This window comes from Solanum lycopersicum, chromosome 4, assembly GCF_036512215.1.
Source record: "Solanum lycopersicum chromosome 4, SLM_r2.1".
NCBI lineage: Eukaryota > Viridiplantae > Streptophyta > Magnoliopsida > Solanales > Solanaceae > Solanum > Solanum lycopersicum.
Genome location: NC_090803.1, coordinates 61,783,854 through 61,797,843, shown reverse-complemented (window position 1 = coordinate 61,797,843; position 13,990 = coordinate 61,783,854). Strand labels below are relative to the sequence as shown.

General features: G+C 34.4%; 2 protein-coding genes across 4 annotated transcripts; both read right to left on the bottom strand.

The window, feature by feature from the left end:
* Positions 1-1,593: 1,593 nt before the first annotated feature.
* On the bottom strand, positions 1,594-5,038 carry LOC101251177 (uncharacterized). 3 transcript variants are annotated; one of them, XM_004237852.5, is made up of 3 exons: positions 4,427-5,038; positions 2,580-3,331; positions 1,594-2,455 (listed from the first exon to the last, which is right to left on the bottom strand). In XM_004237852.5, exons 1-3 carry the CDS (start codon positions 4,712-4,714, stop codon positions 1,939-1,941), a joined length of 1,557 nt encoding a protein of 518 aa, XP_004237900.1. In that variant the 5' UTR covers positions 4,715-5,038; the 3' UTR covers positions 1,594-1,938. The 3 variants fall into 3 exon arrangements, with proteins under 3 accessions (XP_004237900.1, XP_019069170.1, XP_025886590.1); XM_019213625.3 differs by having other exon boundaries at positions 2,580-3,324; XM_026030805.2 differs by having other exon boundaries at positions 1,594-2,441; positions 4,427-4,973.
* Positions 5,039-11,890: 6,852 nt separating this feature from the next.
* LOC101264623 (uncharacterized) lies at positions 11,891-13,455 on the bottom strand. The gene is made up of 2 exons (XM_069296848.1): positions 12,276-13,455; positions 11,891-11,925 (listed from the first exon to the last, which is right to left on the bottom strand). Exons 1-2 carry the CDS (start codon positions 13,453-13,455, stop codon positions 11,891-11,893), a joined length of 1,215 nt encoding a protein of 404 aa, XP_069152949.1.
* Between the last annotated feature and the right edge of the window lie 535 nt (positions 13,456-13,990).

Genomic DNA, 13,990 nt, shown 5'->3' with positions numbered 1-13,990 from the left:
ACAAAATTCAAGATTCTTCCAGAACCAGTTTTATTTTTTTCGCACTCGAAATCTATATTGTAGTCATGATCAAAATTTAAATTGTGTATTGCACGGTTTATTAGAATGTGATGTATATAATGAGATTTTCTCTATAATCAGTGTTTGAATTAAAATATTTTAGTTAAGAATAAAACAGTCTCACGATTTTATAACAATTCATGTTGATTTTCCAAAACAGCTTTAAAGTTAAATACGGCCCTTCAATTTGTAATCTTGATCATTAGTAACTTTATCCTTAAAACTAATTTTAATTAACATAAAGTAGTAATTATCTTTTCACTAAGTAAACCTCGTCAAAAAGTTAAATTCTTTCTTAAAAAGCTAAATCTCCTTCCAACCCCACCTCCATTTGACGTGTCAACCCCCTATTGATCAAAGATTAACGAAGAAAAATACATGAAAGGGAAAATGAATCGATACACATTCCTAGATTGATATATTGTCACATAACCAATCGTTACTTTTTGAAAATCGCGGAAAACGTATAACTTCTGTCATAGCCTTTATCATTTCAGTGAATCGTATTTTATAAAAATTTATTTTTAGTGTAATAGCTCATAAATTACACGAGAGATACAAACCGCATTAGATAAATCCTATAAAGGTTTGAAATATTAAGAGAAACTTAAACCTTTTAACTGTGTACAGCTATAATTGCTTCATATAATTTATTGTGTTTTGAATAAATTATTTATATATATCAAATAAATTTATAAGATTAGTAACTCCGCCTTTGGGTGGGTGGTAAGGAAAACAAACTGTTTTGTGGTTGGTCAACAATATAATACATACAGCACATGGTACAACAAAGAAATTAAATGAAAATTATCACTTGTGAAAAAGGAGTTTAAAGTAAACGGTAATATATAGTTTGGGATTAATGATTTGATTTGGTTTAGAACGAGTGCAAATCATGATAGATGGTTTAATTATCTCAAATCGGATTACTGATTTGTTTTTGTTTTTTCAGAAAATGGAAGAGGTGTCCCACCATCACCATGGACATTGATGAATGACCAAAAATGGGAGAGTTGGTGGGAAACTAGGAATAGGGGTTGGTTACTTTATGAAACTATCTAGTAAGTTTTATTTTAAAGCCATTATATTACTTTGTCTTAGAGCTAAGGTAGTGTCTGGGGATTAGACATTTTTTGTTTGGTGAAATGATGATCACTCAACCTCAAATCTAACTCAATTGTCGGTATTATACCATTCCGTCAAACTAATTTATCAACATGATCGAAATAAAATTACTGTATATATTATGTATATTATATGTATATCTCGTATAAAGTATATACTACTTGTAAGCTTTGTATTTTACAATCTAGTTGGGATAAAGTTGCAGCATCCTCTAAGAGGACAACCTTTGAACTAGAGACGTAAATTGTGCTTTTAAGATTCTACTCAGGTCGCTCACTAAACCTAAGAGGTTAAGTGTTTACCAGTGGCCACTTTTATCCCGACACGTGAAAAAGCGAAAAACAATCTACTAGATAAGCCAAGTAAAGCAATTCCACATAGAAAAAACAATCAAAATGTGAGAATGCATTTCAGCAATCATGAAATTCACATAATATATACTCTTTAAGAAGAAATTATCTATGAAAGAATGCATAGCAACCCAGATATGGACATGTACAGACTGAGATAATAGTACTACTCTCTATACCGTATATATGTTATCAAACTAACCTTGAGACTTCCATTCTCAAGAACCTATACTACAACACAAAAGAAGGGGTTATGATCAAGGTGGGAAGATGCTGTAAAGATGTTACATGTAAGCAAAAGGGAAAAATCTATCGCCCATAAACTATTGATCGACTGATATAAGTTCATACTAGATGAGTGATCATCCATGTAAAATAGAAGCCTTTCTTGATATAATGACTACTATAGATCCAGTTGAGAAAATGTCTGATGGTGATTGACTAATGTCTTCTCATCATCATCGTCGAAACCAAGTTCATCTTCTCCATAATCCATTTCAACAATGATTCTGTCTTCAAGGTTCTCTTGGAGTTCAGATGATTTGACTTGTGAATATGGTTGATTTGCTGGAGGAGTACTATCCAAGCCAATGATTTGCAACTCTGATTCTATCAGTGCTTCCATTTGAGCCCGCGCCTTATCTCTTGGATAGGTGCAATAGAGGAAAGAGTAAATAACACAACATAGTGCCATTGGAGTTCCGATGGAAGTGAACAACGCTTGTGCCAACGCTTTAGCGTTTTCTCTGTCTGTGGCAATACTTTGAGTACCTTTAGGTACTGGTTTATAACCATAAACATTTTGGGCCAGTAGTCCAACAACTGGAGGAGCAAAAGATGATAATACAGATTCAAATGATCGGTCTAGAGCATATATACTGGTTCTTGACTTCTCAGGCACAATCTCTGCAAAAATTGGACTGTTGGCACTTCAGTATAATACGTAATGAAGACATTCAATACTGAAAATGCACAATGAGTACTGACTAACAAACGCTAAAAGCCGAGATATGGATAATTTTAGTCTTGTAAGAAGATCATTACTTGTTTGTGGCTGGAGCATTCCAAGATATGCAGAACCCTGTAATAAACAGGACCAGACCATGCATGAATGCTGCAGAAGGATTATCAGGCAAAGCCAGCAGAAGGATCGCCGTGAGGGGGATCGCTGATGCTGAGCTTATTTGAGCCAGAATTATCCTACCACAATTAGGTAGACGCTGGGATAACATGTCTCCCATCCTGCCTCCAAAGAGTCCGCCAATTGAACTGCCTACCACAAACAAGCAAATAAGAACACCAGTCTTCTCATGGGAAAGTCCAGTAAGCTCTAACCACATTGGCGCGAAGGACAAAGCTGACCAAGGAAAAGAACCAGTAACACCCTGTGCTACAATAATCTGGAAGGATCGAATATTTATTACCGTTTTGGCTTCTTGAACGAGACCTAGCACTTCTGACTTAAAGGATCTACCAGGACCTTCATTAGTGGCTTTCAGATGGCCATCAGGGAAGTGAGGATCATTTGCAAATAAGCGAACCAAAATACCAATGATAATGCTGATGATACCAACTAGATGAAAGGCGAGCCTCCAACCAGGAATTCCCAAAAGAGTAACGGGCGCTATCATTAAGGAAAACAATCCACCAATAATTGAACCAATATTGCTAGTAAGCTGTAGCCATCCAAACGCCATCCCACGTTTGTCATCATCAGTCGAGTCAGCTACAAGAGACTGAATAGCAGGTGCAACAATGGCAAGGCCTATCCCATTTAAAGCTCTCGATACTGCCACCTTATCAAGCAAACATGCCTAACTTTAGAGAAGTTGTTGTTCACAAGCGACCCAAACATTCTACTTTGTACTAGATGATATTAATAACAGGACATTTTGACTTCTATCTCGACTTATACACGAGCACATTGATAGTAGTAAAAAGACACTAAGATAATGATCCAAAAGTCTACGTCAAATATTTAGAAACACGCAAACATAGAAAACCCAATATAAAACTAGGATGGAACTCAGGAAGAGTACAATACACTCTTTGTCCTTTCCAATAGTTCTCATTTGAGAAATAGAACGAACATTATTGAATTGTGAACCAGATTATAGTCTAGTAAGGTGATAATATCACATAAGTAATTTTTTTATTGACAAATTAGTGTGATATATCCTGTCAGTGACAACTTCAACAAGGATAAATGGTAACAGCACCTGACATGAATTATAAATAGACTTCATGCTATGATTAGACTACACCACAAGCTTTCCATATTTCTTCTCTAATAATAAAGAAGTCATTAGACATCCATCGACTTGCAATAACCAGTTCCTGGTAGAAACTGCAATGGTGAAAGGCTGAGGGAAGAAATTACAAGGAAGGGTGACATTGAGACAGTGATCACATCAATTTGACTATCCCAACGGTGGTAAACAATGTTCCAATGAGATTGGCCTATTCACGATTCTAACTTAAATCAGTTTGAATTCGTAGAATGCGATTCACATATATACATTATTAATGCACAACAAATTGAGGAATGGTGGGGAGGTGCCGCGAACAACAACAATAACATATCCAGTGTAATCCATACAATGAGGTCTGCGAATTGTAGACCTTACACTTAATAGAACAAATTAAAAACCATGAAAAATCGAAATTTCCTACACAATTATCAACAAGATCAACTACACCTCAAGCTCAAACTAGCATTAGAAGAATTTAAAAAATCCCAAATTACATGGAGTTGACAACATGAATCATTTACCATACATTCCCCTAAATTAAATTGGGGCACACATATGTCAAACAACAGAGATCCAAATTTCACTATAAGAAAAAACCCATAATATAAACAGAGAAATGAGAGTAGTTGGTAAGCTGACCTGCGTGAAAGTGGAAGAGAAAGCTACAAGAAAAGTAGCGGCAGCCCAAAGAAAAGCACCATAAGCAATAACATGTGCCCGATTGTGTCGAACAGCAAGGTAAGCTGCAAGAGGGTAGCACAGAGACTGAACCATGGATCGGAAAAGCGTGAGTGAACCCAATCTCGTTGGATCAGCATGTAGTGCTTCACCAACTTCCTTATACACACCAGGTAACAAAGATTCGTCTGCTCTTTCCATAATTCCGGCCAAATTCACCAGCACAAGTGTCACCGTTTCTGCCTTCATTTCACTAAGATTTTGGATAAACCCCAATTGCAAAATTCATCAAAATAATGGATTAAACGGCGGTAGCTGACAACTGCCAAGTGGGGATGAAGACAAAAAACCGCCGCTTGCGAGGAAGAAAGGGATAAAGGATTGGCTTTTCACTTGTTGACAAAATTCAGTCACCAATTTTTGGGTCATTTTCATATTAAAGTCTCAAATATGCTTTGAATTTCAAAAATTAGGAAACATTAGTCCACGATACCTGGGATATTCTGTTAGAATTTTAATCTGTTGTAAGCTGAAATTTATTTGTCATATTTTTCATTTCATATAATTTCAAATAAACTTAATTTTCGTTATACTTTTCTTATATCATAATTCTACGGTTTAATTAGAATTTATATAATTTTATTTTAAAGTAAATAAATATATTATTAAATTAAATTGAACAAGGAAAATTTCATTTTGGTTATAACGAACCAATTTTGTTTGGAGGTGAGAAATTGACAAATGTGGAGGGAGTCTCTTCAACTTGTTTGCCAAATTTATTGTCCTTGTGGAGCCTACACTAACCGACTTTCCGTTTGATCTCTTCAACATAAATTTAATATTTTAGTTGAGGAATATAAATTTATTAAATCTTAATTATATAATAATGTTAATATAATTTATTTAAAAATTACATATATTAAATGATACACTTTTACTCAAGTATATAGGTGAAGTGTACAAATACCTAATTTGATGTTATAATTTTAGCCATGTAAATTTATAAAAAAAAAATTTCACTTTAGAGTAGTATAAAGTTAGTTTTGCTAAACATAACTTTAAATGATATATGTAAAATTTTATCGACGAATATTTAATAATATTAATTTTATCTCTTTGAACCTTTAACGACAAATATTACTTTCAAATACCCTCTGAAGAAGTAAAACTGAAGCAGGAATGCTTTATTCTAGCGGTAATTTCATATACAAAAATTGAGAGAGATGAGCGAGATCGCGAGAGAAAGGAGGAGGGAAAGAGGTATGAGTTTGGGCTTTAAGTTGTCATTATTTTGGGCTGAAAGTGCATTTAGAGATATATGGATCAAAGTTGGGCCATTTCCAAGTGGGCCTGACAGCTTACATCAAAGTGGTTGATCCATTTTTCTTCACTATTATGGGCTTATGTGAACTAGAGCCTAACGAATTGAAATTAGGAAAAATTATATATTATAGCAAACTATTAATTTAAATTAAATGTTATAATTATAGTTTGATTTAATTGAACCCCATGGCAAATTATTGCAATTTCGCCTCCCTCTCTCGCTTTTATACAAACACAAAAGTATAAAATATGTTTGTGTTTTTATAAAGCGAGAGAGAATTTTATATATACATATATCTTCGTTTCCATCTCTCCCTTCTCCCGAATCTCGCTCGCCTCTCTCACTTTATACAAACACAAATGTATATGTTGCGTTTGTATAAAGCGAGAGAAAATTGTATATACAAATACATGATTATACAAATACGATCTTTCCCTGCCAATTTTTATTATGTCTTTTTCTCTTTTCTCACTTTGTACAAACACATATTATACAATGAATTCTCTTGTATAAGTATATTGAAATAGATTATACAATTGCTTCTTTTGTATATACGTATAACGAAATAGTCATAGCAAACATAAAGTTTGTTATGGAGCGTAATTGTGCAAACTATAGCTACAACATACAAATATAATTTTTGTGTTTGCTATATGTGAAAGTTGCTCTTGAAAGACGTCCTATATTCGTAATCCAAACCACACTTGTTATTTTGGGCTTTGATGATGCTGAATTATAAAATGTAACATTTCTCAGTTGCCAACTCTTTTTTCTACAATGTAGGGTAATAATGATAATTAGAACTTTCCAAAAAGTAAGGACATAAAATATTACGAGGCAAAATAGTTATAGTATGATTAATTACGATTCGTAGCTACATGTCAGAAGGTGAGTGAAATTGACAGGTCAACTCTTCTTTCTAAAATGTTGGATAACAATGCTTATCCAATCAATAACATTGAGAGGTCTGTTAGTTCCCCAAATGGCTATTAACATAACTTGACTTAGGAGCAATACATGTAAATGGATTTACCTAGAAATTAAATTTGGATATTAAAATGTGAAAAGGACATGATCTTTTAATTTACAGAACTTGGACATTTTCTGTGAAAAATGGTTATAATGAAAATGATGCATCTACAAATTCATTAATAGTTTTGGGCCTAAAAAGTGACCCGAAAAGCCCAGATGTGAAAAGACGTGAAGGTCGTTATCGTAATCAATTGCGGGAATCGTGCGGTGGTACGGACCTATGAAGTAGTGGGCCGCCAATCCCTATCCTAGGTTTAGGCCCACACTCTTGAGAAGACATAAAGAATACTGTTTTGAGTTGTGTGTGGGGGGGGGGGGGAGGGGGAGGGGGTGCGCTCACTTTTGAAAATAAAAAGGTTTTATTTTTATTTGATGTAGTTGTAATGTAAATTAATCTACACAAATTAAATAGTGATGAAATTTCATAGTAAAGAGTTTAAACTTTATAAGCTTTCGTAGCTACAATTTGCCTAGTGAGGCCCAATAGCAATAATTCTTTGTTACGTAGATCATATAAAATCATTTGTTGATATACAAAAAGAGTAAGTATATATAAATTTTGTATTTATTTATTGAAGATTTTTTCAGAACTTATACAAATCAAATATATCGATAAGATAATTATATATAAGTTAAAGTAACCGTGTACGATTTTTAGATCTAACATTTTTTTTTTGTATTTATACAAATGAGAACTGAATTATATAATTTTTTAATGTAGGTCACATAATTATGATTATAAACTAATGACAAGTAACTATAACTATATATTAGCTAATTAAGTATAGTAAGAGTCTTCTTTATGTATTCGTTTTAGCTCAACAAAGTTATGTAGAAGATAATTATTCCTTTAGAAAATTAAGACTAAAGTTATATTGTTTGCAGATGTAAACATAACATTAAAGAAAAATCAATCTTAACCTTTATTAAATAGTACTCTGTAAAGGTTTTAGCCGTCGAGCGGCACCACCTAGAGTTAAAAGCTAGAGAATATAGCTTGTATTTATTATTTTTTCTTAATATACACAATAATAAGTAAAATATTATTTATCATACTTTTTTGTCTATTTTTATTTATCTATCTATTATTGATTTAGAGTACTCTAAAAAAATAACAAAATTTTATTAAATCATTCTTAAATAAATTAAAGTTAATGCTTTAAAAATATTTTGTGAAACGACAATAAAATTAAATTAAAAATCAAGTAATAAAAATCATAAATTTTTCGATAAATTAACTCGAATTAAAACTCACCCAAAAAAAGAAAAAGAAAAAATATGTATTTTGGATAAAGACTTACCAGCACCAAATATTCACACCAAGTCAATATAAAATGTATTATTACGTAATTTAATAAAATAAAATAAATTATAAATTTAAACATATTTCATGCATAAATTGGCTAAGTGTGACGAGCGGGTGCGAATAAGTTTTATCGGATATTTTGGGAAAACCCATAGTATGTATCTAATATCTATGGGCTATGACTTCCTTGAATGGCGGCTTTTATCCGCTGGGCCGTCGCTCTCATCGTAATGTAAGCATCTTATGTTAATCAACGTCATTAAACACTATGATTAGAATTTAGAGGTATTAATCTACGTCACTAATCTTGTTTTAGTTCTAATTTATCATGGGTTTATTTGAGAATATTAACTAAAAGTTAAAGACATATTATTTCTCCCACAGAAATATGAGATAGATAATCTCAATTGTAATTGTGTTAGAATCGTATATGAAGATGGACATATGCAGGAACTCCATTAATAGAGCAGAGTATGAATGTGAGAGATGAACAATAAGAGAGCAGATTGTTGAGTTTTGAGAGAAATGAAAATTGCATGTTCTACATTACATGAGACTAGTATTTATACATGTGTATATAATGAACTTCTAACTAACTTCATCTAACTAACTAACTAAAAGAATCAGTTAACTAACTAACTCCTTTACAATGATATAATTAGTTGAATTAAGTATAACTAATCTTAACACCCCCCCCCTCAAGTTGGAATGGATATGCTGCCAGACAACTTGCGCAAAATAGTCGAATGCTTTGGTCCAGTGAGGCTTTTGGTTAAAATATCAGATAGTTGTTCATCAGTAGGAATGTGATGCAGAGTCACAAGTCCTTCATGTAGTTTGTCTCGAACAAAATGGCAGTCCACCTCTATGTGCTTGGTTCTCTCATGAAACACGGGGTTGTTTGCAATATGAATGGCTGCTTGACTGTCACAGAAAACTGATATAGGTCGAGAAGGTTTTTCACCTAATTCATAAAACAAACGTTCCAGCCAAACCAACTCTCCAACCACTTTTCTTATTGCCCTGTACTCTGCTTCTGCTGAGGAAAGTGAAACAGTAGTCTGTTTCTTAGATTTCCAACTTATAGGACAGTTCCCCATGAGTACTATGTATCCACTTACTGATTTTCTGGAATCAGGGCATGAAGCCCAATCTGAATCGCAATAGGCAGTGATGGTATAGTTAGGATCTTTGGATAAATAGATTCCCAGTGTATGACTATTCTTCAGATACCTCAATACATGGAACGCAGCCTTTAAGTGAGGCTCTCTGGGTGTTTGTAAAAACTGACTGAGATGTTGTACACTGAATGCAATATCCAATCTAGTATTTGTAAGAAAATTCAACTTTCCCACTAATTTCCTGTAGTATGTTGGATCAGTTAACAGAGTTCCTTCATTAGACTTCAACTTAATCCACATTGTCGAGAGGAGAAGTAGTTGGACTATAATGTGAGCAATCAAACTCTTTGAGTAAGTCTGTGGTGAACTTCTTCTGTGTAATGAGTACCCCATCTTGTCTATAGAGAATCTCCAACCCCAGAAAATAGTGAAGTTTTCCTAGATCCTTAATTTTGAACTGGTCATGTAAAAATGACTTTAAGGATGTAACCTCATCTAGATCAGTTCCTGTCAATATTATGTCATCAACATACACTGCTACAAACACCTTAGTTGACTTATCCTTCTTGTAGAACAATGAGTAATCACTGGTAGAATGTGAATATCCCCTTGAATACAATGCCTTCGCTAGTTTTTCATACCATTGCCTATTAGTCTGTTTCAACCCATACAAAGACTTGTTAAGTTTACAGACAAGTCCTTTTCCATTCACCTGCAGTCCCTGTGGAAGTTCCATATAGACTTCCTCATTTAAATCTCCATGTAGAAATGCATTATTCACATCCAGCTGATATAGATCCCAACCTTTCTTAACAGCTAGACTGATTAATAGTCGCACAGTGGTCATCTTCACTACTGGAGAGAATGTCTCATTATAATCAATACCAGCTTGTTGAGTGTATCCCTTGACTACAAGTCTAGCTTTGAATCTTTCCACAGTTCCATCAGCCTTATGTTTGATTTTGTAGACCCACTTGCATCCAATTGGTTTCTTTCTTGCAGATAAATGAACTAAACTCCAGGTATTGTTAGCATGCAAAGCTTCAAATTCAAGTGTCATTGCTGATTGCCAAGCAGGGATCATGGCAGCTTCTCCATATGTACTTGGCTCACTATCATGAAATATGTTTTAAACTGCTGCTGACTTTCAGTGTTAAAACTAGTAAGAGAGAATTGTTGATCATTGGTGTTATTGATGCCATTTGAAGGGTGGTAAATTGATGATTGAGGTTGTAAGTTGGGAAGGTTATATGTGTATTCATTTAGGTATTTTGGTACAGAATGTGTCCTACTAGTTCTTCTAGGTATATTTGTTAATCTTTGTGAGCTGGAAGTGGTAGTAATAGGTTGTTGTGAACTGGAGATAGAGGTATTAGAAATGGTGATATGTGGAGATATTTCTAGATTAATTGATGGAGTAGTGTGATCAAGTGAAGTATCAGCGTGTGGCACGTTGGCTTTAACAGAGTTATTAGTGACAGTAATTAGGGTGTTTTCATTCAAATCATGAACATTATGCAAGGGACTGTTTGTGCAGTTCCACAATTCAGAGTTAACATCAAGACACCTCAATACAGAATTAAAACTAGAATCAGGAAAAGAAAGAGCAAAAGGAAAAATACTTTCATGAAATAAGACATCTCTTGAAATATGTATTTTCTTGGTGCTCACATTTAAAACTTTGTAGCCTTTTGTGTTGAATGGATATCCAATGAAAATATGAGGAACTGATCTAGGTTCGAGCTTATCCTTGTGAGTTTTAAGAGTGGTAGGATAACAAAGACAGCCAAAAGATCTTAAGAGGAGTTTTGTTTTAAATAACTTTGGATGGTAGTCTGTTCACTAGATAAGTTGCAGCTAAAATGCATTCTCCCCAGTAATTCATGGGAAGTTTTGACTGATACAATAAGCTTCTAGCAATCTCAAGTAGGTATTTATGTTTTCTTTCTACCACACCATTTTGTTGTGGTGTGTATGGACAGGTTCTTTGATGTGTGATTCCTTTGTTTTGCAGAAAATTAGTTGTTTCTTTGTTGACAAATTCCATACCATTATCAGTCCTTATTGTTTTAATGGTGATACTGAACTGGTTTTCTACCAAGGATGTGAAGGCTTTTATGGCTTGAAGGGTGTTACTTTTACAGCTGATAAGTTGAGTCCATGTTGTCCTGCTATAATCATCAACTATTGTGATGAAATATTTTTAATTATCATACGTTGGTGTATGATAAGGTCCCCATAAGTCTATGTGGAGGAGTTCAAATATATTTGTAGAAGAAGGTGTTGAGTTTGATGGAAAAGGCATTCTTGCTTGTCTTGCCATGGGGCAGACAGTACATATAAAAGGTTGTTTGGGTGAGAATTTAACAGGTATAGTGTGGATACCCTTCATCTTAACAAAAGGAACATGTCCTAATCTAGTGTGCCATAAGTAGTCTACATTATTTTCATGAGATGTACACAATGAAACAGATGAATTCATGTTACAACAGGTTGTTTTATTTCTTGAACTAACAGATGAGGAAACATGATGTAAACCTTGTTCACTAGGAGCATGTGAAGAAGAACAATGAGATAATGGTGTAAAAGAGCAGACAGAATTGGGACACCTTGAGCAGATGAAGTAAAGGCCACTCCTTGCTCTACCAATCACCAGAAGGCTCTTCAGTGAAGGGCCCTGCAAAGAACATGATTTATCATTGAAAATAACTGCACTTCTAAGATCAGAGGTCAAACAATGTACTGAAATCAAGTTAAATTTGAAGGTAGGAATAAACAATACATTGTATAAAGTCACTATTGAATTCAAACATGCATTCCCAATCTCTGTCACTTTAACTCTATAGCCATTAGGTAGTGTTATTAGGAAAGGGTAAGGTAATGGTCTGATGTTGGTAAGTAATTTCTTATTGAAAGTCATATGGTTTGAGGCTCCGGAATCAATGATCCATGATTCAGCAGTTAGTTTTAAACAATTACATGAAAGATTACCAATGTCAGTGATGGAAGAATGACATGCTAACATACCTGCAAAGTTTGCAGCTCCACCCATGATGTTATCCAAAGTGTCTTTGCTGCTGTGAGATGATCCTTGCACCTGAAAATTTTCAAGCAATCTCACCAGATGATTATATTGGTCTTTGGTTAGATTTTGAGTTCCATGAGCATGTTCCAGTGGTGTTTCACAATTGCTGTGAGCAATTGCTGCTGATCCATAATTCCTTCCCTTAGTGAATTTGAAATTTTTGGGGAAGCCATGCAGCCTGTAGCATTTCTCTTCTGTGTGTCCTGCTTTCTTACAGTAATTGCAAAATAGATTTGCTTTGTTAATATCAGGAAAAGGATAAGTCCTATTGTCTTGCTGATGCTGAGAATGATCTCTGTATGTGCTTCTATTTGTGCTTTTATCTTGAGAGTAATTTGTTCTAAAACTTCCTCTTCCAGAAACAGCACTTAGTGAAGTAGAAGCTCCAGAACTAGCATCCAAGTTCATGCGAGTTGATGGCCTGACTTCTCGTTGCTTCTCTTCTTGTACTAAAATAGAGAAGGCTTGTGCCATAGTTGGCAATGGGTTCACCACAAGAATACTCCCTCTAACGATTGTATAGACCTTGTTAAGTCCCATTAGAAACTGGATAAGTTTCCGATCCTGCTCTGCCTTGTGCATTTTGGTTTTACCACCACAATTGCACAAACAAGTACATTGAGTATTGGGATCTAGAGTATTAAGCTCTTCCCAGAGTCTTCGAAGCATGGAATAGTACCCTGTGATATCAAGATTTCCTTGGGTGAGATCATTAATTTCATGTTGAAGTTGGTAGAGTTTCGCACCGTTCGTCTGATCATACCTATCCTGCAGTTCCTCCCACAATTCTCTTGCATTATTAACATACTTCAGACTATCAGCTAAATCCTTTGATAGAGAATTGAGGATCCATGATGTAACAATATCATCACAACGTTCCCACTGAGCAAATGTGGGTGAATTTTCAGTTGGTTTCTGCACCTTGCCATTAACGAAGCCTACTTTGTTTTTCACAGATAATGCACGAAGAACTCCACGTCGCCATGATCTGTAACCAGCTCCGTCAAAAATCACCAGAATTATAGCAGATCCAGCACTTTCTGATGGATGCATGTACAGTGGCTGACTAGCATCGATGACTCGCTGATTTGGAGTTGGAGGGACATCTGCATTTTGATCCATGAGATTGCAAGATGTTGATGAAAAATTGTGCTGAGCCTTCGTGATCTAAGAACAGAAATCGAAAAAAATTTCGAGAAGATGAAGAACAGTTGCTTTGTGGAAGAAAATGAAGAATCGATGAATGCTGCAGAAGATGAAGAAGAGATCAATGTCTTCGCTCTGATACCATGTTAGAATCGTATATGAAGATGGAGATATGCAGGAACTCCATTAATAGAGCAGAGTATGAATGTGAGAGATGAACAATAAGAGAGCAGATTGTTGAGTTTTGAGAGAAATGAAAATTGCATGTTCTACATTACATGAGACTAGTATTTATACATGTGTATATAATGAACTTCTAACTAACTTCATCTAACTAACTAACTAACAGAATCAGTTAACTAACTAACTCCTTTACAATGATATAATTAGTTGAATTAAGTATAACTAATCTTAACAAATTGTAGAATATAATTCTGATTATAATTTGAGAATAATCTGATTGGACTCTCAAATTAAACTTCCCACACTTAGATTCTTATATGTTTACTTA

Excerpts from the sequence above, each read along its gene's own strand:
- LOC101251177 (XM_004237852.5), bottom strand. The coding sequence starts at position 4,714 with ATGAAGGCAGAAACGGTGACACTTGTGCTGGTGAATTTGGCCGGAATT. Across the intron at positions 3,332-4,426 it reads TCTCTTCCACTTTCACGCAG|GTGGCAGTATCGAGAGCTTT; the intron begins GTCAGCTTACCA and ends TTGCTTGATAAG. Across the intron at positions 2,456-2,579 it reads AATGCTCCAGCCACAAACAA|TCCAATTTTTGCAGAGATTG; the intron begins GTAATGATCTTC and ends AAGTGCCAACAG.
- LOC101264623 (XM_069296848.1), bottom strand. The coding sequence starts at position 13,455 with ATGGATCAAAATGCAGATGTCCCTCCAACTCCAAATCAGCGAGTCATC. Across the intron at positions 11,926-12,275 it reads TGGAGCTGCAAACTTTGCAG|GGCCCTTCACTGAAGAGCCT; the intron begins GTATGTTAGCAT and ends TGTTCTTTGCAG.